This window comes from Enhydra lutris, unplaced genomic scaffold (genome assembly GCF_002288905.1).
Source record: "Enhydra lutris kenyoni isolate GAN:26980312 unplaced genomic scaffold, ASM228890v2 scaffoldscaffold17, whole genome shotgun sequence".
Lineage (NCBI taxonomy): Eukaryota > Metazoa > Chordata > Mammalia > Carnivora > Mustelidae > Enhydra > Enhydra lutris.
This window is the reverse complement of record NW_019154101.1, coordinates 39,998,124-40,020,075: the sequence shown is the minus strand read 5'-3', so window position 1 is coordinate 40,020,075 and position 21,952 is coordinate 39,998,124. Positions and strand designations below refer to the sequence as shown.

The following is a 21,952-nucleotide window of genomic DNA, read 5'->3' as shown; positions in this document are numbered from 1 at the left end:
GTGTTGACCTTGGCCACATCAATGTCACAGAGCTTCTTCACAGCCTGTTTGATCTGGTGTTTGTTGGTTCTGGCATCCACAATGAACACAAGTGTGTTGTTGTCATCTATTTTCTTCATGGCTGACTCAGTAGTCAGGAGGAAGTTGGTGGCATAGTGGTCAAGCTTGTTTCTCCTGGGGGTGCTCTTTCAAGGGTATTTGGGCTGCCTTTGGAGATGCAGTGTCTTGTGCCACTGGAATGCAGGTGATGTGTAGATTTTTTTTTTTTTTTTTGACTGTGAACACTTTCCAACACCACTTTTTTGGCCTTCAAAGCCTTTGCTTTGGCTTCAGCTTTGGGAAAGTCAGCGGCTTCCTTCTTCACCTTCAGCACCATCTTCATGAATGGGATCACCTCATTAATAGTTCTATTCAGACAATACTTGACAAAGAAATTATTTCAGTAATTTAACTTTAATTTGGGCTAATTTATGCTAGGAATCAAATAATAAGTTATTTCCAGAAAGACTATTTACATTCTTCCAATGTAAGAAAAAGATGGTTCTATGGAGAAAGAAATGCACACACAAGAAGTACTGTGATATAAAAAACAGACTTTGCTGAGATTTTATTATGAAATTTGACAGAAAATACATTCTGAAATAAAATTAAAATCCAATACACACTATGACATACTCTTCAGATGTTAGTCATCCTGAAAAAAGAAAAAGAATGATTAGAAAACCTCAGACTTGTAAAATGGTTTTAAAGTACTTGACTGTGAAATTTAGTTCTTCATAAATTAAGAGTAATTTTACCTGTGAAAATGGTATTACTGCACAGTTGACTCATCTTCTCCTTCAAGATGAGCTTCTATTCTTCAATAGCCATATTGTGGATTAAATATAAAGATGAACTTCTATTAAAGTAACAGCCACACATTTGAGATTGAATATTGGAGAATATAAAGTAGAAATATCAGTACTAATTTGAGTTTTATAATGGATTAGAATAATTTTATTACTTAAAATTCTACTTAATTCATTTGAGACATACCTTTTTATTCACACAGCAAACTCCAAATGGACCTCTGAGAATTTCTTTTTCAACTTGTAAATATAAAACAATTGGGAAGACAGCACAAGAAAAAGAGACTTTACAGTATGAGAGTGGAGGCATGCTATAATATAGTAAAATAAGAGTCAAGAGACCTGGACTCTGATCCTGACTAGTTCATTACTGTGGGACACTACTTTGGATGTACAACTTAACTTCTTTGAGACTCAGTCTCTTTTCTTGAAGAATAAGGAGGCCTGAGCAGATTTCAAATCGTAGGATTTAATGAGGTAATGATTTAGAATATAATGACTAAGAACCTATTTAAGTTGTGTTAGAACTCTAATTTAAAAAGGGAATCACCAGGACTTAGGTAAAAGAGAACTAATGAAAACAGTACTAATGATCATTACCTTCATTTAAACTGACTTCAAAAATTCCTTCAGTTTTTGCTAAAAAATAAAATTAGTCATTATCCAAGTAACTGCTAGCCCAGAATCTAAGAGATTAAAAGGACCATGGAGGTATAATCTTTCCTAGGTTTACAAATACCACCTGAAGACTAGCTATAGTGACTGGAACTTGGGAGGTACTCATTAAACGGAGCCAAGATTTGTATTTGTTTTGCCCCAGTGCTCATGAAGTCACTGTATTTTTGAATGTTTATATTTTAATCTCTAGCTATTATTTCCCCCTAACGGTATCATGTAATCATTTCTTCTATATGAAAATTAGTAATAATATGGGACCATGGGCTTATAGACCATAGAATCCAGCTAGAAATCTACTTGCACAATGAAATAGAATCAATGAAATAGAATTAACAATCTTTAGAAAAAGTAGATCCTGTAGTTTCAAGATCTACCAAATAATGCTAGCATCTGGACCATATTTTATTCATAAGGTATCATGAACAATTTGATTAACACTTTAACAAAGACATGCATTTTAGAACTATTTTTTTTACAAACTTAACAAAAAGCTTTACAGAATTTTGTATTTCCAAAGTTTTATAAAATATAAATAATAAGCAAATTAAAAATTGGTAACTACTCTTATTTTCGAAATGACTTACAGAAATGGTTAACACTACAAGAAAGACTGATTTTGGAAATGCTGGTCATTAAGATTTTATTAACAAGAATTAAGCAAGTATGAATAGGCAAAACAAATCACTATATGTGTATTACACACATGCACCTTTCTTTAGGGATGCTGCAATTGCATTATATTCTTCCATATTTTTGCTGTTAAACTCACAAGACAGAGTTATGCCTTTTTAGGCTGCTGTTCTTATGCATGGACAAGGAAGTCACTGTCGGCATCATTGATCGAGTAAGCTGTCAGCCGGGAAACAAGGAAGCTAGGCTTTGGGTAGGCTTTTTGGTAGAGAGGTTAGGGGCTCTACTATTTGCTGTAGTTACTTTCCTGGAGTCTGGTCTTTGAGAAAGGTAGACTTTTACGCACTGTATGTTTGGGTGACAGTCACCAACACAACAACCATGATCTGGTGCTAGGGCAGAACTTAACAGGAACCATCTTTTTTTCTAGGTTACTATAGAGATAGAACAGGGTCATAACCAGAATATCTAGTTACAAATCACACAATGGATTTTTTTGAATCCTTAAAGACTTTAGTAAATTGTCTTAAGAACTAATATAGTAGTACAGTGTTGAAAGGACAAACAGTGAAGTCAGACTACTTGGGTGGGAATCCTGGCTCTGTCACTCATTAGCTGTATAACCAACAGGCACATTACTTACACTTTGCCTCTCTGTTTCCTCATCCGTAAAATAGGGAAGTAACAGTATGTAGCTCACTGTAGTTACATTGAATGGATTAAATAAGAAATATTACTTACAAAGGGTTGGCATGATGTCAGAAAAACTGTAATTGCTAAGTGTGTGTGTGTGTGTGTGTGTGTGTGTGTGTGTATGTATATATATATCATCTCCGCTACCTCAGCTATACTGCCGGGCAGTAAAAAACAGACTGATTTTTCAAACTTGGGTTAGAATGTTAAGGAATGACATTTTTGCACCTCCCCCCTCCAACACCGGCAGCAATTACTTTCAAAGAAAAGGTAAAGCTGTAAAAACAAAGTTTTGGAGCCAAGACATTTCAGTCAGCCTTCTAATCAAGGTGGCTTTCTTACTAGTGTCAATCTTGAGGGTCTAGGCCTAATTCTTATGTCCTCCCTTATTAGGCCAGTGCATCACTACAAATACAGTTGAAGATATAAAAGTCTGTAGACTGAGGAAGAGAGAACTGATAATTTTATGAGGCTCAGGATACTTCAGAGCAAGTATAGGACTGGATGATAGGGAACACTGAGCTGAGAGTGCTCAAGGAATCCTAGCACTTAAAACAACAAAACAACAACAACGCACTATTTATTTTAGAGACAGAGCACATGGGTGGGGGCAGAAGGAGAGGAAGAGAGATAATCTCAAGCCAACTCCCCACTGAGTTGGGGCCCCGATGTGGGGCTCAATCTCATGATCCTGAGATCATGACCTGAGCTGAAGCCAAGAGTTGGGCATTTAACTAGCTGAGCCACCCAAGCACCCCTCAAAGAAACCTAGCACTTCTGATACCATAAACTTACACAGAAAACACATCTTAACAGAGAGGTCTTCAGGAGAGTCTATGCATTTTTTTCCTGATATTTCACTGACATTTTATGTGTTTTTCAATAGTATATTTCATAACTGTTATTATAAAACCAGACACTAGCGTAGAGAGAAACTCATTTTTTTAACTGTAAAAACTTTATAGTCTAAAATGGAGCTGTCTCCATTTGAACAAAGAAAAAAATTGAGAAGTGAGTTTTCCTTGTAGGTATGTTGGGATTAAAAACCACACTGAGGGGCGCCTGGGTGGCTTAGTGGGTTAAAGCCTCTGCCTTCGGCTCAGGTCATGATCTCAGGGTCCTGAGACTGAACCCTGCATCCGCTCAACAGGGAGCCTGCTTCCCCCTCTCTCTCTGCCTGCCTCTCTGTCTGCTTGTGATCTCTGTCTGTCAAATAAATATATCAAAAATCTTAAAAAAAAAAAAAAACACGGAAAGACTACCACCAAAACCAAACAAAATTATATATAAAATAGGAGATAGAGTAGTAGTTTCTGAAGATGTAAAATAATCACATATAACAATGTAACTAAACTAAGTTTGAAAAACTTAATAGTAAACATGTTTCCCCAAAACTATAAATGACAAAAAGGAAAACTTGCCAATAACATAAAAAGTAAGCAAGAACATTACCAAAGAACTTCTAATAATGTTCCTCGTCTAAGAAATTTAACTGAAGACTTTCAAATATTCAAGCTCAGATATTTCATGTTACATAATTCTATTCAAAACACAGAAAAAAAGAAAGGAGCTAGTCACCACATTTAACAAAGCAAATAAAACCCCAGGATCAAAAATAGGACAAAAAAATTATTTTAAAAAAATGTAATTATATACCAGGTTCCTTTCATGCAAGGTAAAATCCTGAGATAATTAAATACAAAAAGTTCTTTGATTAAGTGTATGTAGGAAAGTCGTTTCTAACTTTTTACATTATATGACAATAAGTACTAGTTAAGACAGACTATTTAAAAAATTTGGTTGAAAAAGTATTTATGCTATAGTGCTAATATATAATTAAAGTGATTTAACTATTACCAACTGATTCACTATAAAACCACAAAGAGATAATCAACTCCCCATATTATGAAAAGCCCTTGCCCAAGAATAAACCATCTTATTTAAAAAATGACCAGAGGTGCTAACAGTCAGCCAACGTTAATATGATTAAACAGGGTTCAATTTACAACATGCAGACAATATGGATGGTACTTCTGTTAAATTTTAGAAATTAAATTTTACTATATATTAAGCTTTATCATGAGAAAAGGTAAATCTATTTCAGCTGCCTAGAAATGCACATCATTTAATATAATTCAAGGAATATATGGTAGGCATTTTGGAGGAATAACATAGTAATCGTATAATAAAAATTTTGGATTAAATCAAAGAATTAATTTATTCATTTTTTTGTAAAACACTGCTTCTCAAGCCTTTAAAAATCCTAAGAGAATATTCAAATTTTTATGACCAATCAAAAAATCTTAAAAGTTTGATTACATTCTGAAAGTTTGATTATATTTTGTCTTCCTATTTTAAACTGAAAACCTTGAACTGGATAATTCATTTCAAAGTACATTTATAAAAACATTCAAAATGATTAATATAAAATACTCTCCATCAATCATTTTTACTTGTGTGCATGGAGGGGGAGGGGTGAGTCTTAAGAAAATTCCCATTTAATTTAAGGGTAGTGCAGATTATAGAACAAAAGAGTCAGTATTGTAGAGTAGAGAACCATGTCCTTGAAATTGGGGGTTTTGAAAATTTGAGAAAGATGGAATAAAGGTAAGAGAAAATACAAATAAAACTACAAAGGAAAAAGATCTCAAAATCTGGAGTATAAAATTGTACTATTTATGACATAAATTGAACCCTGCTTTATTTTAAATAAAGCAAAAATAAAAATAGAATAATTCACATTGTAAGTCAGAAGAACTACAATCGCAATTTAACTGATTTTTAATAATTACTGCCCCAGTAAGTTTAGAAGAAACAGCCCAAGAGATTATTGTTTAGCATAGAAATAACAAATTAATATATACAAAATGCAATGCATTAGATCATTTTCTGGTGTTGAGTAACACTGCATATAGCAAGGATTAGAAACAAAAGAGAAATTTCTATTTCCTACCTATATCACTGGCTACCATCTTGGAAAACTTTCTGCTTTTGGTCTTCACTGAAAATAATATTTTGATATAAAAATGTCAAAATCTAGTCAAAGTAAACTAAATGAATTAAACATAATTAAAAGAAAATACTTTAAAATAAAGATACTATACCCTTTTCTATAAAATTATTCATTTTTTGTTCATCATCTGAATTGTGTGGTGATGAAGAACCTACACAAACGAAGACAATGGAAGGAACAGGCACATCGTCAGTCACAAACACTGAGTCTTCATAGGGAAAAGTACAGACAAAATAATCTGGTAATTTCTAAGATTAGTTTCCATATTATTGGCCACGAGAAAATGTCATGAATATAATTAATAACAACTCTTATAATACTACAGTAAGAATAGCAAATAGTGCATTATCTCCCACAGTAGAGAGATCCCTAGTATATATAAATATTAACTTTAATCTATAATTATTTTTCCTTAAGTTAAAACCATTTAGAAAATTCTTGGTATAGAGGTTAGAGAACAGATAAAGAAAAATATAAGCAGCAATTAACTGTTTCTGAAAGAAAATGCAAAAATTCTTTGACATTAGTTAACTGAATAAGGTTCACCTAGAACTAAGAATCCTGTGCAAGAAGTATACTGGCAAAATATATTTTATGGTTAACTTCCTAGATACAAAGTTTAAAATCACATATAAATTCTATTTTACCATAGGGATCTTTAGAATATTAAGGATATCAGTTATAATATTAGGTATGTTCAAATATTTACTTACTTTTAATGAGGTAAGAATTTTATTCTGGCTGTGACTTCCAATAAGTTTATCTAATATTTTTATAATTAAGATTTTATTTGTCCCTTTTCCTTAAAAAAAGGTGTTTCTAATTTTTCAACACAACTCTTTAATTTCTAACATAAATGTTTTATTTATAAACATAATCTTAAAAAAATCTTAAGTAGTATTCTAGTTGGCAACTTTTATTAAATGATCTATCCTTTATAATAGCACATTTCAAATGACATCTCACCCATAAATTTTCACAACCTCGCTACAAATCATTCCCCCTCTTTTAAGTTCCAATAATCCCTTATCTGTACATTTCTCTAATGATGTTCATCACTTAATACCTCATTTTTTAAAAAGTTTACATACATGTACCCTTTTCCCACTGCACTGCACTTCTAAAAACTGGGCCTCCATTTGATTCACCTTTGCACTTTCTTTGCACTCAGGAGAGTGCTTTGTATGCAGCAATCTCTAAGTAAACATTTGTTGAATGAATAAAAAGCTTTTCTGATAGAAGCAAATACCTAAAACATAACTGGAAGTAAATAAAGTCTTTCTGTACTTTTTTTTTTAAATCCCAGTGAAAGTACTGAACCTTAATAAATAAGGCCAAAGTTTGATCTTCTCTTCCCCTGGAAAAATCATACTTTCTTTGGCCAAGTGGAAAATATCCTTGAAATCTCTCCATTGACCAAGTAAAACCTGTAACATTGGCAGCATCCAATTACTTCTATAATAGTCTTAAAAGATTACCCTTTAAAAACCAAGTTATTTTTGCTAGGTAGAATTTATGGATCCTCATAAATCCTTTATCAAAAAATATCACATAACACTGGAGTCAATGTTATTTTCAGGATTAGAAATGGGTATACTTGTTCTTCAAAGAAGATAACAGTTATAAGATGTTATAAATATTTTAAAATATCACAGTCACCTCTGATATTAAATAGCCATAGGAATGTAAAAAAATTATTAATACTTGTTCTATTTGAGATATTTCATATGAGAGCAATAGCTACAATCTAAATATGAATATAAAATTATAAAATGTTTTTTTAGGAGCACTGGGTATTTACGTAACAATGAATATTAGAACACTACATCAAAAACTAATGATGTATGGTATGGTGACTAACATAACACAATAAAAAATATTTTTTAGTATTTCCAAAAAAAATTTCCAACATAAGCCATAAATGTAAAGAAAAGATTTATGTTTCCCCTAACTGAAATTGCCTACTATTGTTCTTCAGAATTTTTGTCGAAGTTCCAAAAATGCTTTCAGCATATCCCACCTGAATATATTTACCAAATAATTACGATTAAATAAACATAGAAAATATTTAGAGCTTTTTGGTTTTTCTGGGGTATACGGCAACTCCTGAAGGCAGCATTTATATTATGGCCTATGTAGCCCTGGGTTTTCTTCAAACTGAAATAACCTAATAAATGTTTTTATCATTTTCACATATGCACATGCACATACACACATTTCCGATGCAGTACTAAAACAGAATCTTGAAATAAAGTGCTTAGTAAAGCAATCTGAGTTCTTTGAAATACAAAGATCAAATGGAGATAGCAGAAGTTCTTATGTTAATTCAGGATGACAGAATCAATATTCTATTTCAGAGAGACTGCTGGTTTATTTAAAAACAAATGGAAAAGCCAAACTATATAAATTACTTGTACTTTCTCAGGATGCTCTTTGAATTGAGCTCTTTGAATTAGCTAAAGTGTTGAGACAACCAATTTTGATTATGGGACTTAAATGCTTTTCATTAAAATTTGCTCTTCATTTGTATTATTATTTTGAATAAACATATTGATTTTGATAAAGGGTGTATGGCTACTTTTCATTTTTATAATAGTGGTCCTCCTCTTAGTATTTATAATTGACTCAGTTGAACTCCCAACCCACTTTTATACATTTCTTCTTCTCTCATGATACACTGTTTTCTATTAGCTATATTGGTTTAATAATCTATATTGTATCATTTAACTATTTATATATATCCTACCACACTGCAGAAAGTACTTGAAGCTGGCAATTTAATTACTACTTTCCATTTTAATAACATGATCACCTTGTGGTTCTTCTGATTCACTTCAAACTTACCCCCATCCATTTTTCTTTTTTGACTATCCTAAATTAGTACAATTTGCATGTTTGGTGAAAGAAATGATACTAAATTATTCCTTTATTTCCTTATTAGAACAAGAATGAAGAATGAAGAATGAAGACAAAAAAGTTACAAATGTGCAAAGTTTAGAAAACTGGCCCAAGATGGGTAGCAAGAATTACTACTATTTTAAGATGGACCAATAGAATATACTATAAGAATATACTGTCAAAGGGTTAGCTTTCCAGAATTTTATTCTAGTTTCTAGTGTATGTTTTAGTTCATATGCATGAGTGACATCTATCTCCTGCTCTATGAAACACGTTTCAGGCACAACTACTATCTACTAAAGTTTGATTTTGTTTTTTGTAAAAGCTATCTTTCCTGATATGTAGGAATGCATATAATTCTTCAGAAAATTCTTATATCTTTTGGGGCATAATCAAAGACTAAACTAAATAAGAGTTTTCTATCTAAGATCAGAATTTCTGATTTATCAATGATTTTTGCAGTCACAATTCTTACTCTGTAGTTCCAACTCACTGAGACAATAAAATACCTAGTGTCAGATAAATTTCTGTATGTTAAAGCTATACTGTCCTTTCATGTGGATCAAAAAATATATTTGAAAATGTTTAACAATGTTTGAGTTTCTCAGAGAAAGATTTGGAGGGTTTCTACTTTTACATACTTTTTATATTTATATACTCAAATTTTAATATACTTAATTAAATACTTATCTATAATTACCTCTTATTGGCTATTCTAAATTGATAGATGTATATACTATTTATAGTCTGGCTCAGGATAATAACGAGTATTAATTTATTTGGGCTGAGTCTTGTCAAAACAATTTTGATGGTCGTTTAATATATTAAAAGATAATTACATGTCCAAATTATCCAGTCTGGCTTTTAGCCTTAACATATTGACAACTGCATTCATATGGCCTTTAGAGTAAGTAGGTAAGAAGATCAGAACAGTATTGTAGGCAGATGGACAAAGAATAGCAATAAAGATACTACAGTTCTGAATTCCAAATTCAGAAATAACTCTAGTTCTGTGAGATCAGATATACAGTTACTTGCTCCATATTATTCATTCAAACTTTACTGTACCCATGTTCAGACTTAACATTAGGTGCTAATTAAATAATTCCTATAGTTACATATTTTATTAATGATCCAATTTAAATACAAAATTTAAAGATTAAGAAAACCAGAAGGTAGATATATCTTAAGGTATAACTTGTGCAACATCAGGAAAATGCAATTTCAAAAAGAAAACATCACAAAAATGTTACAGTCCTATGTCTAACAAAATGCTAAACTGAAATATGAGAGAGTAAAGTAAAACGCACTTCCCAAAAGTTCCCATGTTTATAATGACTTCTGATGTAGTAGAACCAGCTATGGAAGGGTCAAAATCTAGTGGAGAACCATGTCACTTTATCCTAAGAACAATCTTTGCAGGCAAAACGGATAAATATTCCCAGCCAGAATGATTTAATATGGTAGTTAGAACTGTGAATTCACCTGTAGTAAAGACTCACAAAGTTTCTATCCACTTAAAATAATAATAAAATCATGATCCTCTTAATCTTAAGGAGACTGAAAAGATACTAAAAGTTATGTTCCACTAAAATATTAATATAACACATAGGTTACATAAAGACCTGTAACACATGGACAAAAAATGACAACTGCTTTAATATAGCTATAAAATTATATCAAATATCACTTTGACCAAAACCAGAAACATATACAATTAGTCTATAATTATTCTGTCTACAGTTACCATTAGATTATAAATGTTCAAAATCTTTGATAATATTTAAGTGGATACTACTCAAGAATTAGAGCACTATTCTAACAGATGACACCAGGCAAGTCTAGAGCAAAGACAACATTGTAGATTAACCAAACCATCTGATCCAATGGTGACAAGTAAAATATATTTTCCCTAAAAAAGTATAAACATAAGAAAGCTAAGTAAATAGTTCTATGACTCTTAACAGGTAACAGCTGTGGGATTTTATCTAGTGCATTTCTTTTCACTTAATGAGAATGCAAAAAATAGTTATTTTGAGAAAAATATGTGACACAAAAGTTCCTTGTAGGTGTTATTTTATAAGCTTAGCTGTAAAAAGGAATTTTCACACTGTATTTTTTTTTGGAATTTTAATTATTAATGAAATAAAAAATTACCAGAAGTTGGAGATTTGCAGCGATCCTCTGGGACTACAGTCCCTTCACTAATATCACACAGACCTGCTAAAAAAGAAAACCAGAAACCAAATCACAACACAAATTTACATACGTGCAGTTTTATGCCCTATTTACAGTATACATTTAATGACTGTCCAATGTTAAAAACCCAGCAGTTGAATAGACTGTACTGGCATTGATACTATGCCCATTAATCTTGAGATAGGAAATAGGAGCATTTGATATTAAAAATACTAAAAATAGTATAGTAGTCTTTAGTTAAGCAAAAAGAAAGTTCTAAGAGATAATTTACTATTCTTCAAGGACATTAGATACAAAGTAGGACTTCACTTAAAATCAGTCATTTGAGAGTATATGATACACTTATTGGATTTCTCTTGAAGGAAAATAAATACTTGGTAGTAAATTTGGTGATTTTTACATCATAGAAACTTTTCAACTCAAACGTCAAAGTGGTTTTTGCTAAGTATGTCTCAAACATCTTCTGTGAATATTTAAAATAATTTTGTGCCTCCCCATTTCCAATATTTAAAATACTGTACATTACTTATCTTACAGGACTATACTTCTTAAAAACTATACCACACATTTTTAAAGAGCTCTAAAAAAATACTTCCTTTTCACAGATTTATATGAATTATATAACTCATCTATCTTATCGGATGGCCTAGATTCTTAGGAGAAACCATAGCAAGGTATTTTATGCTGCAGACAGTTAAATTAAATGTAGAATTAAAAAAATGACAATATGCAGAGTAAACAATTTTCACAGATATTAAGTTCCTAGGTAATTGGAATGAAAAGAATTCCTGCAAATTCTTTAAAAATTACAAATAAACATACATCAGGAATTTGGGATAGCTGGGTAGCAGATGGGGTTGGGGAGGCTACATATTTAGGTCTCAGAAAAAGTTAGCTATTATGCTGACATATGTGCATATATGATCAGTATCAACTTTTCCAATCCTTTGGTAAATACAGACATGATGTCACAGTCCAATCACTAAGAAAGCTTTCACAATAACATTTTCAGAGAACACAGAGTACCTAATTGAGTTTATAAGAAGGGTTTTCTATTTTGATTTATATATTATTTTTCTTCACTAGGAAGTTTTGAATAACAAGCAGTAATTTTTTTTCTCTTTTTAACACTTATTAAACTATGATTCTGGAAAAAACAAAAAACTAGTCCTTATGGTTCAAAGATGATGGATGGAATTTTAGGTATGCATTTAATCTTTGACAAAATACTTTTCATATAAATGGACTCCTTCTTGATAGAATACTAAAAAAGCAGGTCTTTAAACAGTAGTGATATACAGAAACATCCTAAGTGTCCATCAGTGGATGCATGGCTAAAGAAAATGTGGCATATATAAAAATGTGGGTGGTATACACATACACACACACACACACACATATGTGTGTGTGTATATATACACACATATATACATTCAAACACACAATGGGATATATTCAGCCATAACAGATTTAAATTTTGCTATTTGTGACAACATGGATGGCCCTCAAGAACATTACATTAAATAGAGTAAGTCAGACAGTGAAAGACAATTACTGTATGATCTCACTTACATGATATAATGGAACCGAAACTACCCCCCCAAAAAAATACAAAAAAAAACCCAAGAAACAAGTTCATGGATACAGAGAACAAATTGGTGATTGCCATAGCAGGGTGTGGAGGGTGGGGAAAAAAAGATAAAAGGGGTCAAGGGTACAAACTTCCAGTTATAGAATAAATAAGGGATGTAATATACAGCAAAACCATAGTTAATGATAGTGTAGATATCTTAAAAGTTCCCATTGCAAGGAAAAAAAAAATTTAACTATGTAAGATGACGACTCTTAGACCTACTGTGGTGATCCTTTTGCAATGTATACAAATATCAAATCAGTATTTGAAACTAATATAATGATTATATAGCTAATTATACCTCAATAATAAACAGTCTCGATAGTATATCTACTACTTTAGTGAGCCTAGATAATCAATTTTGAAATTTTAAGCCTTCCATTGGGCTCAGGGTAAAAGTCAAGTCCAACCCTACATGACTGATTGATATATATGATTCTATGGCTTATACAATGTGGTTACAGTGTACAATTTATGATTTCTACTTACAACTATCTTTTTGGGTCTTGGCCATCAAATGTAGTAGTTACCCTTTATTGACAAAAAGCATACCTTCTTTTTCACATGTTGAAGTAGGAAGCTTAATTTACTATTCAAAATGTTCAACAAACCATAATCATGTTATTCATCATAATATATCTACTGAGGTTCATTACATACAAGTTAATGTTAGGTTACAAATAGACCCTGGTTTAATCCAGGGGTTGGCAAACCTGGTCTGTGAAGGTCTAGATTGGTTTTGAGACCAGCTAAGAAAATAAGCAAGATACTGTTCTAATTAAACTGTACTGGCAAAACCCAGCAGTAGGCCGGCTTTGGCTCAGGGACAGTAGTTTGCTGACTCCTGGTTTAATCAATCTTGCAACTGCCAAAATGACTAGGTCACTTCCATCTACACAGTTCATAAAAAATATACATGGAATTCTTTATTAAGTATCTGATTAACTTTAGGAAACACTATGTCAACAGGGTGTAGTTATGAGATTAAAAAAGTAACACCAATTTTGGTACATTTTACTTTTAGTAGATTCCCGCTGACTTCAGTTGATGGCTCTATTTTCAGTACGCACACAGGCATTTCAATACGCACACAAATCGTTCTAGAATTCTGAATGATCTATACATCAAATTTACTGATTTATTTGTCCTCTATCAACTTGAGTACTATTTACAAATTTTCACAAATTCTCTTGATACGTTTTTATTACTTTATCACTTTTTATTACTAAGGTCTGCCTTACATACAAAATATAGCTTAGATTTTCATTTCTCTTATTTTTCATAATTTTCAGAAAGATAAATCATTCCTTTTAATGAAGGGTTGACAAACAAAGTTATTTAGCTCTATATTCTGTTTTTCAACTATCATTTCAAATGATCCCTAGAGTCCTCATCCTTCTTTAATTATATTTTCATTGAAACCAAACATTTTGCTATCCCATTTTTTTAAGACCAATCTATACTCAACACAGTACTTAATGATTTATATGAAACTTATTATGCATCCTTGATTATATCCCTCATTTCTTAGTTTGGTTTTTTTTCTTATAATACACACACACACACACACACACACACATATAAATATCAACTAGTTTACAGGGCTTGGTAGCTATTTCCTTTTCTATTCTATTGAATATATTGAAGAACTGAAATTAATTGTAATTGTATAGCCCAAATCTTCATTTTTAGAGCCACTTCTTTGTAACCTTCGAAAATATCTTTCCTAAAGTCATGCACAACTTTGTTCCTCTAATTTCTTTCTTCATTATTATCAATTTCCCAAGACTAATAAGTTAAGTTTCTTTTCATGGGGTTTATCACTTTCACATCACCAAAAAAAGATCTTATTTGGGGTTTAGAATTATATTCAGAATAGAAATTTCCCTTTTGTGTCCTTCACCGAGTGAAAAAGTGGTCAGCAAAACAAGACACCTATTAATCATGTTTCACTTTTGTTATAATTAAGACTTAACAGCAAGCAGATATACAGGTAGTTGAAATACTTTATCACTAGTTGTCCCTGTAAAAATCTCATAATTTTTATTATGAAAACACTGTACACATTTTAGTTATGAGTTCAACTGCATTTTAATACAGCTGTAAAACACAAACTATAATGTTTACAAGATAATTTCATGAGTAGCAAACACCTCACTCTTTATGAAATCATATTAGAATCTACTAGTAGTAAAAACATTTTTCCAAGCTAATCTTTAAAAAAGATAGAATTTGGAGGTATTTGGGCTACACTTCTAAAACCTATTATAAAATATGCACTTTTATAAGAATAGCCTTTTTATCAAAACAGTTAAAGAATTCTGTTACCAATTATTTTATATTTAATTTTATTTGAAACAATTATATTTTAGAAATAAGGCACAAATATTCTTAAAATGTTAAAGTACATTTTAAAATAACTTTCTTTTAATTTTACTTTAACTTTTCTTTTAATTTTTATTTAAGACACAATCCTAAATATTGTTATAACTGAGCCTAATAATATATTAAACTGATAAAGAAAAACTCAAATAGTTCTCCTGTACTTAAACACGTAACTCTTCAATATAAAATAAAGCAAATAATAATATAAATAATATTATGAGATTTACTACAGGATACAGGATGCAATGAAATTTAAGAAAAAAACATTTTTGAAATCACATGGCAAAATACATAAATTAAATACATAAGCTTTTATAAGCTTATGTATTTAATTTCTACCAATTTTATGAAACTATTATGAGGTATCAAGGAGAAGAAAATTAATTCATTTTAGGAGCAAAAATGTTTTTACACAGGTTTGTGGTAAAATTGCTAAAAGTACTTATCTCCTCTATCATGACAATGTTTTAATTTTCTAATACTAAATATTAGTTTGCTTTATAAAGAAACCTGGTTGGGACACAAACATTTCAATAGCTGTTTTCATATACACAGGACGATGAACTTAAGGAATGAGTATGCCATTTTAGATATATAATGTTTTAACAAACTCTTTAAAAATAAATGAGAAAAAATGATTTTATAGACAACAAAAAAACATGCCATGACTTTACTGACATGGAATAAGTAACTTACTTAAGGAAGAACGGAGTTTTTTCACAGATTCAGAATATAAGCTAGAAAAGCCGCACATGCAAGAAGTCACAATCAGCATGCCTTAGTGAAGCAATGAAAAGCAAAGGAAAGAAAGGAGACAAAGGTACTAGAATGGTATGGTTGGGACAATTTCTGCTGAAGATAACACATGACAAAATGATCACACACAAAAACAAAAATGGAAAAGAAAATTCAAGCATCAAACCAAAGTGAGAATAAGGTCTATATCCCCCCACCTTTCTTTTTCTTCTTTTATGAACTGTGATACAGGTAGTATTAGCTAATTATGCCATAAGAGCAAATGAGAAATGAATCTCAGAGAGAATTTAAAATCGGAGAGACTGAGTTATATGTATAGACCAGAGCTTCCCAGTGTTTTACTGCACACTGGCGTTCTGCAGATGGGCTAATTCTGCTCTAATAGGGTTCCCCTCAATCCCTCAATCCTTGGTCCAGCTGAACAGGTCTTGAGGAGACTGGAGCCTTCAGGCCAGTAATTGTTGCAGTCCTCACTAATATACCCCTATGTGCCAAAGATCCAATGCAAGGAGGTTTAAAAAAAAAAGAAAAATGTGACAAGTACTGGTAAAGACCACCAACTAGACATATTAAAACATTTAAAATTAAGACTAATTGGGCACCTGGGCAGCTCAGTCAGTTAAGTGTCTGCCTTCAGCTCTGGTCATGATCCAGGAGGTCCTGCAATGGAGCCCAACATCTGGGCTCCCTGCTCAGTGGGAGTCTACTTCTCCCCCTCCCCCCTGCCCTTCCCCACCATGCACTCTCTCAAATAAAATCTTCAAAAAAAATTTAAAAATATTATAAAATTAAGACTAATCACCTAGCAAATATAAAAGAATGTTATAAAGAAAACTCTTAATGGATTTGGGATTGCATTGAATCAAGGCTATCTAAGAACACTACATTTTCATAGAATTCAAATTCACTTTTGCATTTACATTTTTTTTTTTCACACAAGAAATGATCCCTTTAAATAACTTAGGTGGAACGACAAATTTGGGGTCTTACAATATCAAACAATAAAAGGGGCAAAACTTTGAAATTTACTTTTATTCCATAATAATGAGATAAATTTTCATCTCATAATTTAGCTGAAGAAGCTTGCCACTGTGGTTCTTTCACAACGTTAATTAAAATCCTAGGATAGTAAAAACAAAAGTGAAATCTAATAACACAAAACAAAGAAGGCTCAAATCTTTTACTAGTTTTGACAGTTTACATATATAGACTAAGTCAGACAAGCTATGTATCTAACTGAAGTATTTATATACACAGAAGTAACCCAGTATTTATAGAAATCCTAAAACTCAGGATTTTTTTCTTTATACCTCCTGAAGGTTGTCGAGATTTACGAGGAGACCGGGGTTCTCTCCGATAAGGATCATTGGAGCCATATAATTCAATAGTGCCCAGGTTGAGGAGTACTGCTTTCTGGAGGTAGTCTACCATTGCGATGCCATTACAATTGCCAAAAACTACCCTGGGAATAGAAAAAGAGTAAATATTTTAGCACAAATAAGTATTATAAGGAAATGTACTCGTAGTCTATAAGGCTGAAAAGGAGGAGGATGGGTTTTCCAGAAAATTCTTCTTTGCAACTAAAGACTATCAGAGACATGGAAATACAGGTTACATATGACTTCTCATGGAACTATGTAGATCTTCTGCAGACATAAATGATTTAAAGTCTGTATCATTAAAAAAAAATGTTGGCATAGGAAGTGAAACTTGATCACAGACATAAATCCCCATGCTAGGAAATATGACATTTATTTTTCTGACTTAGGGACATTTCGAGCAGCTCAGAGAAAGACATTCTCTTCCACTAGGGAAGTGGCAGATTATCTCTCTGAGAAAGTTTTGGTAATCCATTCAGTCAAGAATAAAAAGTGGAAAACATAAATGCTGGAGGTCTCCCTTTGGAGTACTCCAAATACATTCCCAGTTATGAGTCAGGTACTATAAACCAAGCAACTATGAATAAAGGAATTTGACTCTTTTAAGATATCTAAAGTCAGAAGCTGAAAACTGAAATGTACATAGGGACTCTGTAAGTAAGACGAACAAGCCACAGAAGGATGTTAGATGACCCATCTAAAGAGGAAATGTTTCAATTCTGTTCATGCTGACCACTGCCAAGCAGATTAGAGACAATGGGCCAGGTAATTAGATTTTTCAGTTAAAGCTCTAAATATGGATTTCACATTAAACAATTTTGGCAGCCAGCTCAAATATTAAAAACATGCAACAAGGGCTAAAAAAATGTTAACTGTGAGTCCATCAGCCTGTGATCAACTGATTTGCAACTTCCTTTGAAATTTCTTATTGGTTCTTTTTCTTATTCCCTCTTTCTTTATGGTTGTGGGCAGTGAAATAGTAAAAGAGAGAAGGTTCGTGTTCTTAAATTGTGGGGCAGCAAATTAAAGAGAATCTCAGACTATAGCCAGTCTTAGCTGGGTATATAACTGTAAGAGATAGAGTGAGTGGTAACAGCTTCAGGAAGAAGAAAAAGATGAGTCCCTCCCTAGGGCTAGCATAAAAGAAGATGACCAAGTGACCCAATAAATGGCTCTGGGAATAAACAATGTATGGCTTCTCTAATACCACAACGTTGATTTTTAAAACAAACAAAAATATTTGGTAAGTCTACCAAATTATAATAAAAAGTATTATAATTCATACTCAATACTTAAAGGTATGAATTGATGATACAACTGTAGTATAATACTTTACCAAACTATTACTATGCCTTTATAATTTATACAAGTGAATTTTGGAAGTAGAAGAAATTATATAGCTCTGGTTCAACATCTAATTAGCTTAGAACAAAGTCTTCTGAGTTGATGCTGTTAGACCTCCGTTATACCGAATATTAATAAGGAAATCATTTCTGAGAGTATATCCATGAAAGTACAGATTGACTTTAAACTTTAATCTCAATTCTTTGGAAAACACTATAAGCTAGCATACCCAGAGTAGATTATTCAGAACAGAATTATTTTCCAAATAAACACTAAGTCTGACTTGAAGTTAAAGATATACAACTTTTTAAATGATGTTGTAATAAAGATCATACTATTTTTAAAAATTAAAAAAAAATGTATGGAATGAAGAGACTGAGAAACACATAAATTATACTTACAATCCATACGAAGAATTGACTGCCAGGCTGGTTATTTGTTGTGGTGGTTCTCCACCGACCCAAACCAACTGAATAACTAGTTCTGTCTGATAACCTGGAGACTGCTTAAGTGGTGAATTTTTAACTCTGTAATAAAGGAAAACATTACCTTTTAACCTATCTTCATGTATCTTATTAGCTTATTAATTATAAAGTCATGCATAAATAACTATGCACAAAGTATGTGGAATTAAATATACAAAAATGAAAAAAACTGAATCCTGTTCTCTATAGGCATTTAATCTAGATGGAGACGAAACATGTACATAAATAACAAAAATAAGAAAGCATATATAAGTTCCCATTATAAACTGGGGGGTTGGAAGTGAAGAGGAAGAAAAAGAGAATGGGTATGAAGGGGAAGGAGGTATGGAGAGAAGAGTAAGAAGAAGAAGTCCATGGATTAAGAAGAGGAAGAAGGGTGCCTGGGTGGCTCAAGGGGTTAAAGCCTCTGCCTTTGGCTCAGGTCATGATCCCAGGGTCCTGGGATCGAGCCCCGCATCGGGCTCTCTGCTCCACGGGGCGCCTGCTTCCTCCTCTCTCTCTCTCTCTGCCTGCCTCTCTGCCTACTCGTGATCTCTGTCTGTCAAATAAATAAATAAAATCTTTAAAAAAAAAAAAAGAGGAAGAAAAAAAATCAAATTAGAAAAAAAAAAAAGCAAGTTAGAAAAGTAGACTTAAATATATGGTCTAAGAAAATAAAAAGTGGCCCAAAACATAAGGAGTTAACAAAATGTGAGAAATTTATATTTGGGTGCATGACACTTGCACTATTAAAAAATATATACTCTGAGTTGATAGTAATTTTGATTGTAGACTCTTTCTCCAGTAATTGCTGAATAAAAGCTCAAAATACATTGCTTTTGCAAACATGCAAACAGGAAGCAGGAAACCAATAGTCAAAGATTAACAAATGTATAAGTTTGATCACAGTGTAGGTGTGTGTATTAACAGTGAGAAATCACTATAGCAAAATAGGCTGAGGTCATACTTTAAAGGGTCTTCAGGGGCTGGCTGCAAAGAACTGAGGGCTTTTGAAAGGCTAGAGTTTAAGTCTTGGCTCTGTCATTTTCCAGTTGTCTTCTTGTCTAAAAAAGTTACTATCTAATCACAGTACAAGTGCCTACAAAAGAGCTGTCAATTGTCAATTTATACGAAATGTATTTTCATTATTCTAAGGAATTAAAAGCCAATGAAGGTTTATAAGAAATACTTTAGAAAGACTAATTTGGTGGAGGTTTGCAACGTGAAGTAGAATAGGAAAACAAGTAAAAAGTGCCTGTAATTAATGTAAAACAATAAGAAAAAGGTAGATCTGAAACACATTATGAAGAATCACAAATGCTTCAAAACTTCATGAAGGCAGAAACCTTGCAGTTACTTTTAACACTCTAGCGCAAAAGAGGTTCTCAATATTTTAAAGAATGAATGAGCTGAAAGCTCATTTTGAGGAACCCCCATACTGTTTTCCAAAGTGGCTGCACCAACCTGCTTTCCCACCAACAGTGTAAGAGGGTTCCCCTTTTTCCACATCCTCACCAACATTTGTTATTTTTTGCCATTCTAACTGGTGTAAGGTGGTATCTCAATGTGGTTTTGGTTTGAATTTCCCTGATGGCTAAAGATGCTAAACATTCTTTCATGTGTCTGTTAGCCATTTGTATGTCTTCTTTGGAGAATTGTCTGTTCATGTATTCTGCCCATTTTTTGACTTATTTGTTTTTTGGGTATTGAGTTTGAGAAGTTCTTTATAGATTTGGATACCAGCCTTTATCTGTAGTGTCATTTGCAAGTATCTTCTCCCATTCCATGGGTTGCCTCTTAGTTTTGTTGACTGTTTCTTTCGCTGTGGAGAAGTTTTTTATCTTGATGAAGTCACAAAAATTAATTTTTGCTTTTGTTTCCTTTGCCTTTGGAGACGTGTCTTGAAACAAGTTGCTGTGGTTGATGTTGAAGAGGTTACTGCCTATGTTCTCCTCTAGGATTTTGAGGGATTCCTATCTTGAATACAAGACTTTCTAAGGAATACAGCCACCTACCTTTTCAAAAATGAGTTATTTATTTATTTATTTGACACACAGAGAGAAAGAGCATGTGTGTGCATGAGAGAGCGCACAGGCAGAGGGAGATGCAGAGGGAGAGAGAGAAGCAGGCTTCCCACTGAGCAGTGAGCCTGACCCAAGCCAAAGGCAGGCGCTTAACCAACTGAGCCACCCAAGCACCCCAGAATAGAGCCAGTTAGATACAACACCTATAATACTTGCATCAGGAAACTTCAAGTGGATTTGGAAGATAAAATTTTCCTTTTTTTAATTTATTAATTAAGTCAATTAAAATTAAAATGAGTAGTATATTTCTGAGTTTGACTACTTTCACTATTAAAAAAATCTACTTTGACTTTAAGGTGAGAACCTTTTTTTTGATTTTTGATTACTTAGACTCTTTCTCTAATAACTGCTCCTGTAAAACTTACACAAGTAATTCAGTAATTCTTGAGGCTCTGCCCTGGAGTGACAGTGTAATGACAGAAGGACAGCAGAAAACTACTCAATGTTAAATCTCCTGACACCAAATTCAGAGGTAAGGATGCTTTTGAGTCATTTAGTTGGTACTTCTGGTAAAGAAGACCGTGACACCTGACCAAATATGTGGTTGTCTAAATTTTAGGGTAAACATGAATCACTAGAGGTATTCCAAATATGAACTGAGTTAGTCACTTCATGCAAAGTCAGTAAGGCAGTACACTCAGAACTGTATGTTGGCCGAGGAGAAGTTCTGGTTTTTCTCAGGGAAATATACTAATCAGTGGCAGCTGTCCATCTCAAGAGATAGAAAAGAAGACTGAGAGTTCTGAATAGAAGAGTCTGTGTGTGTTATTTTCTTCTTGGATGAATTAGGGTAAGGTTCAGAGAAGTGTCTATCTTCTTTCGGCATATTTAACGTGCACATTAGATTAGAGCAGGAACAAGCATTAAAGAAAATTTGAAGTGTGTATATGGACACATTTAAAACTTCAGTGATAAAGACACACAAAACTCATGGGGGATGCCTGGGTA

General features: G+C 32.5%; 1 protein-coding gene across 5 annotated transcripts in view; it reads right to left on the bottom strand.

Moving 5' to 3' along the window:
• Nucleotides 1–21,952, bottom strand: part of LOC111147539 (syntaxin binding protein 5) — a 177,691-nt gene that overhangs the window by 39,469 nt on the left and 116,270 nt on the right. For 2 of the 5 annotated variants that reach the window (XM_022503625.1, XM_022503627.1), the window contains exons 17-19: nucleotides 18,858–18,983; nucleotides 17,044–17,195; nucleotides 10,918–10,983 (exon numbers count right to left, since the gene is read on the bottom strand). In XM_022503625.1, the coding sequence (XP_022359333.1) occupies nucleotides 10,918–10,983; nucleotides 17,044–17,195; nucleotides 18,858–18,983 (344 nt within the window). Of the gene's footprint in view, nucleotides 1–5,802; nucleotides 5,851–5,953; nucleotides 6,014–10,917; nucleotides 10,984–17,043; nucleotides 17,196–18,857; nucleotides 18,984–21,952 lie in introns of all 5 variants that reach the window. The other 3 variants (XM_022503622.1, XM_022503623.1, XM_022503624.1) reach the window with 3 other exon arrangements.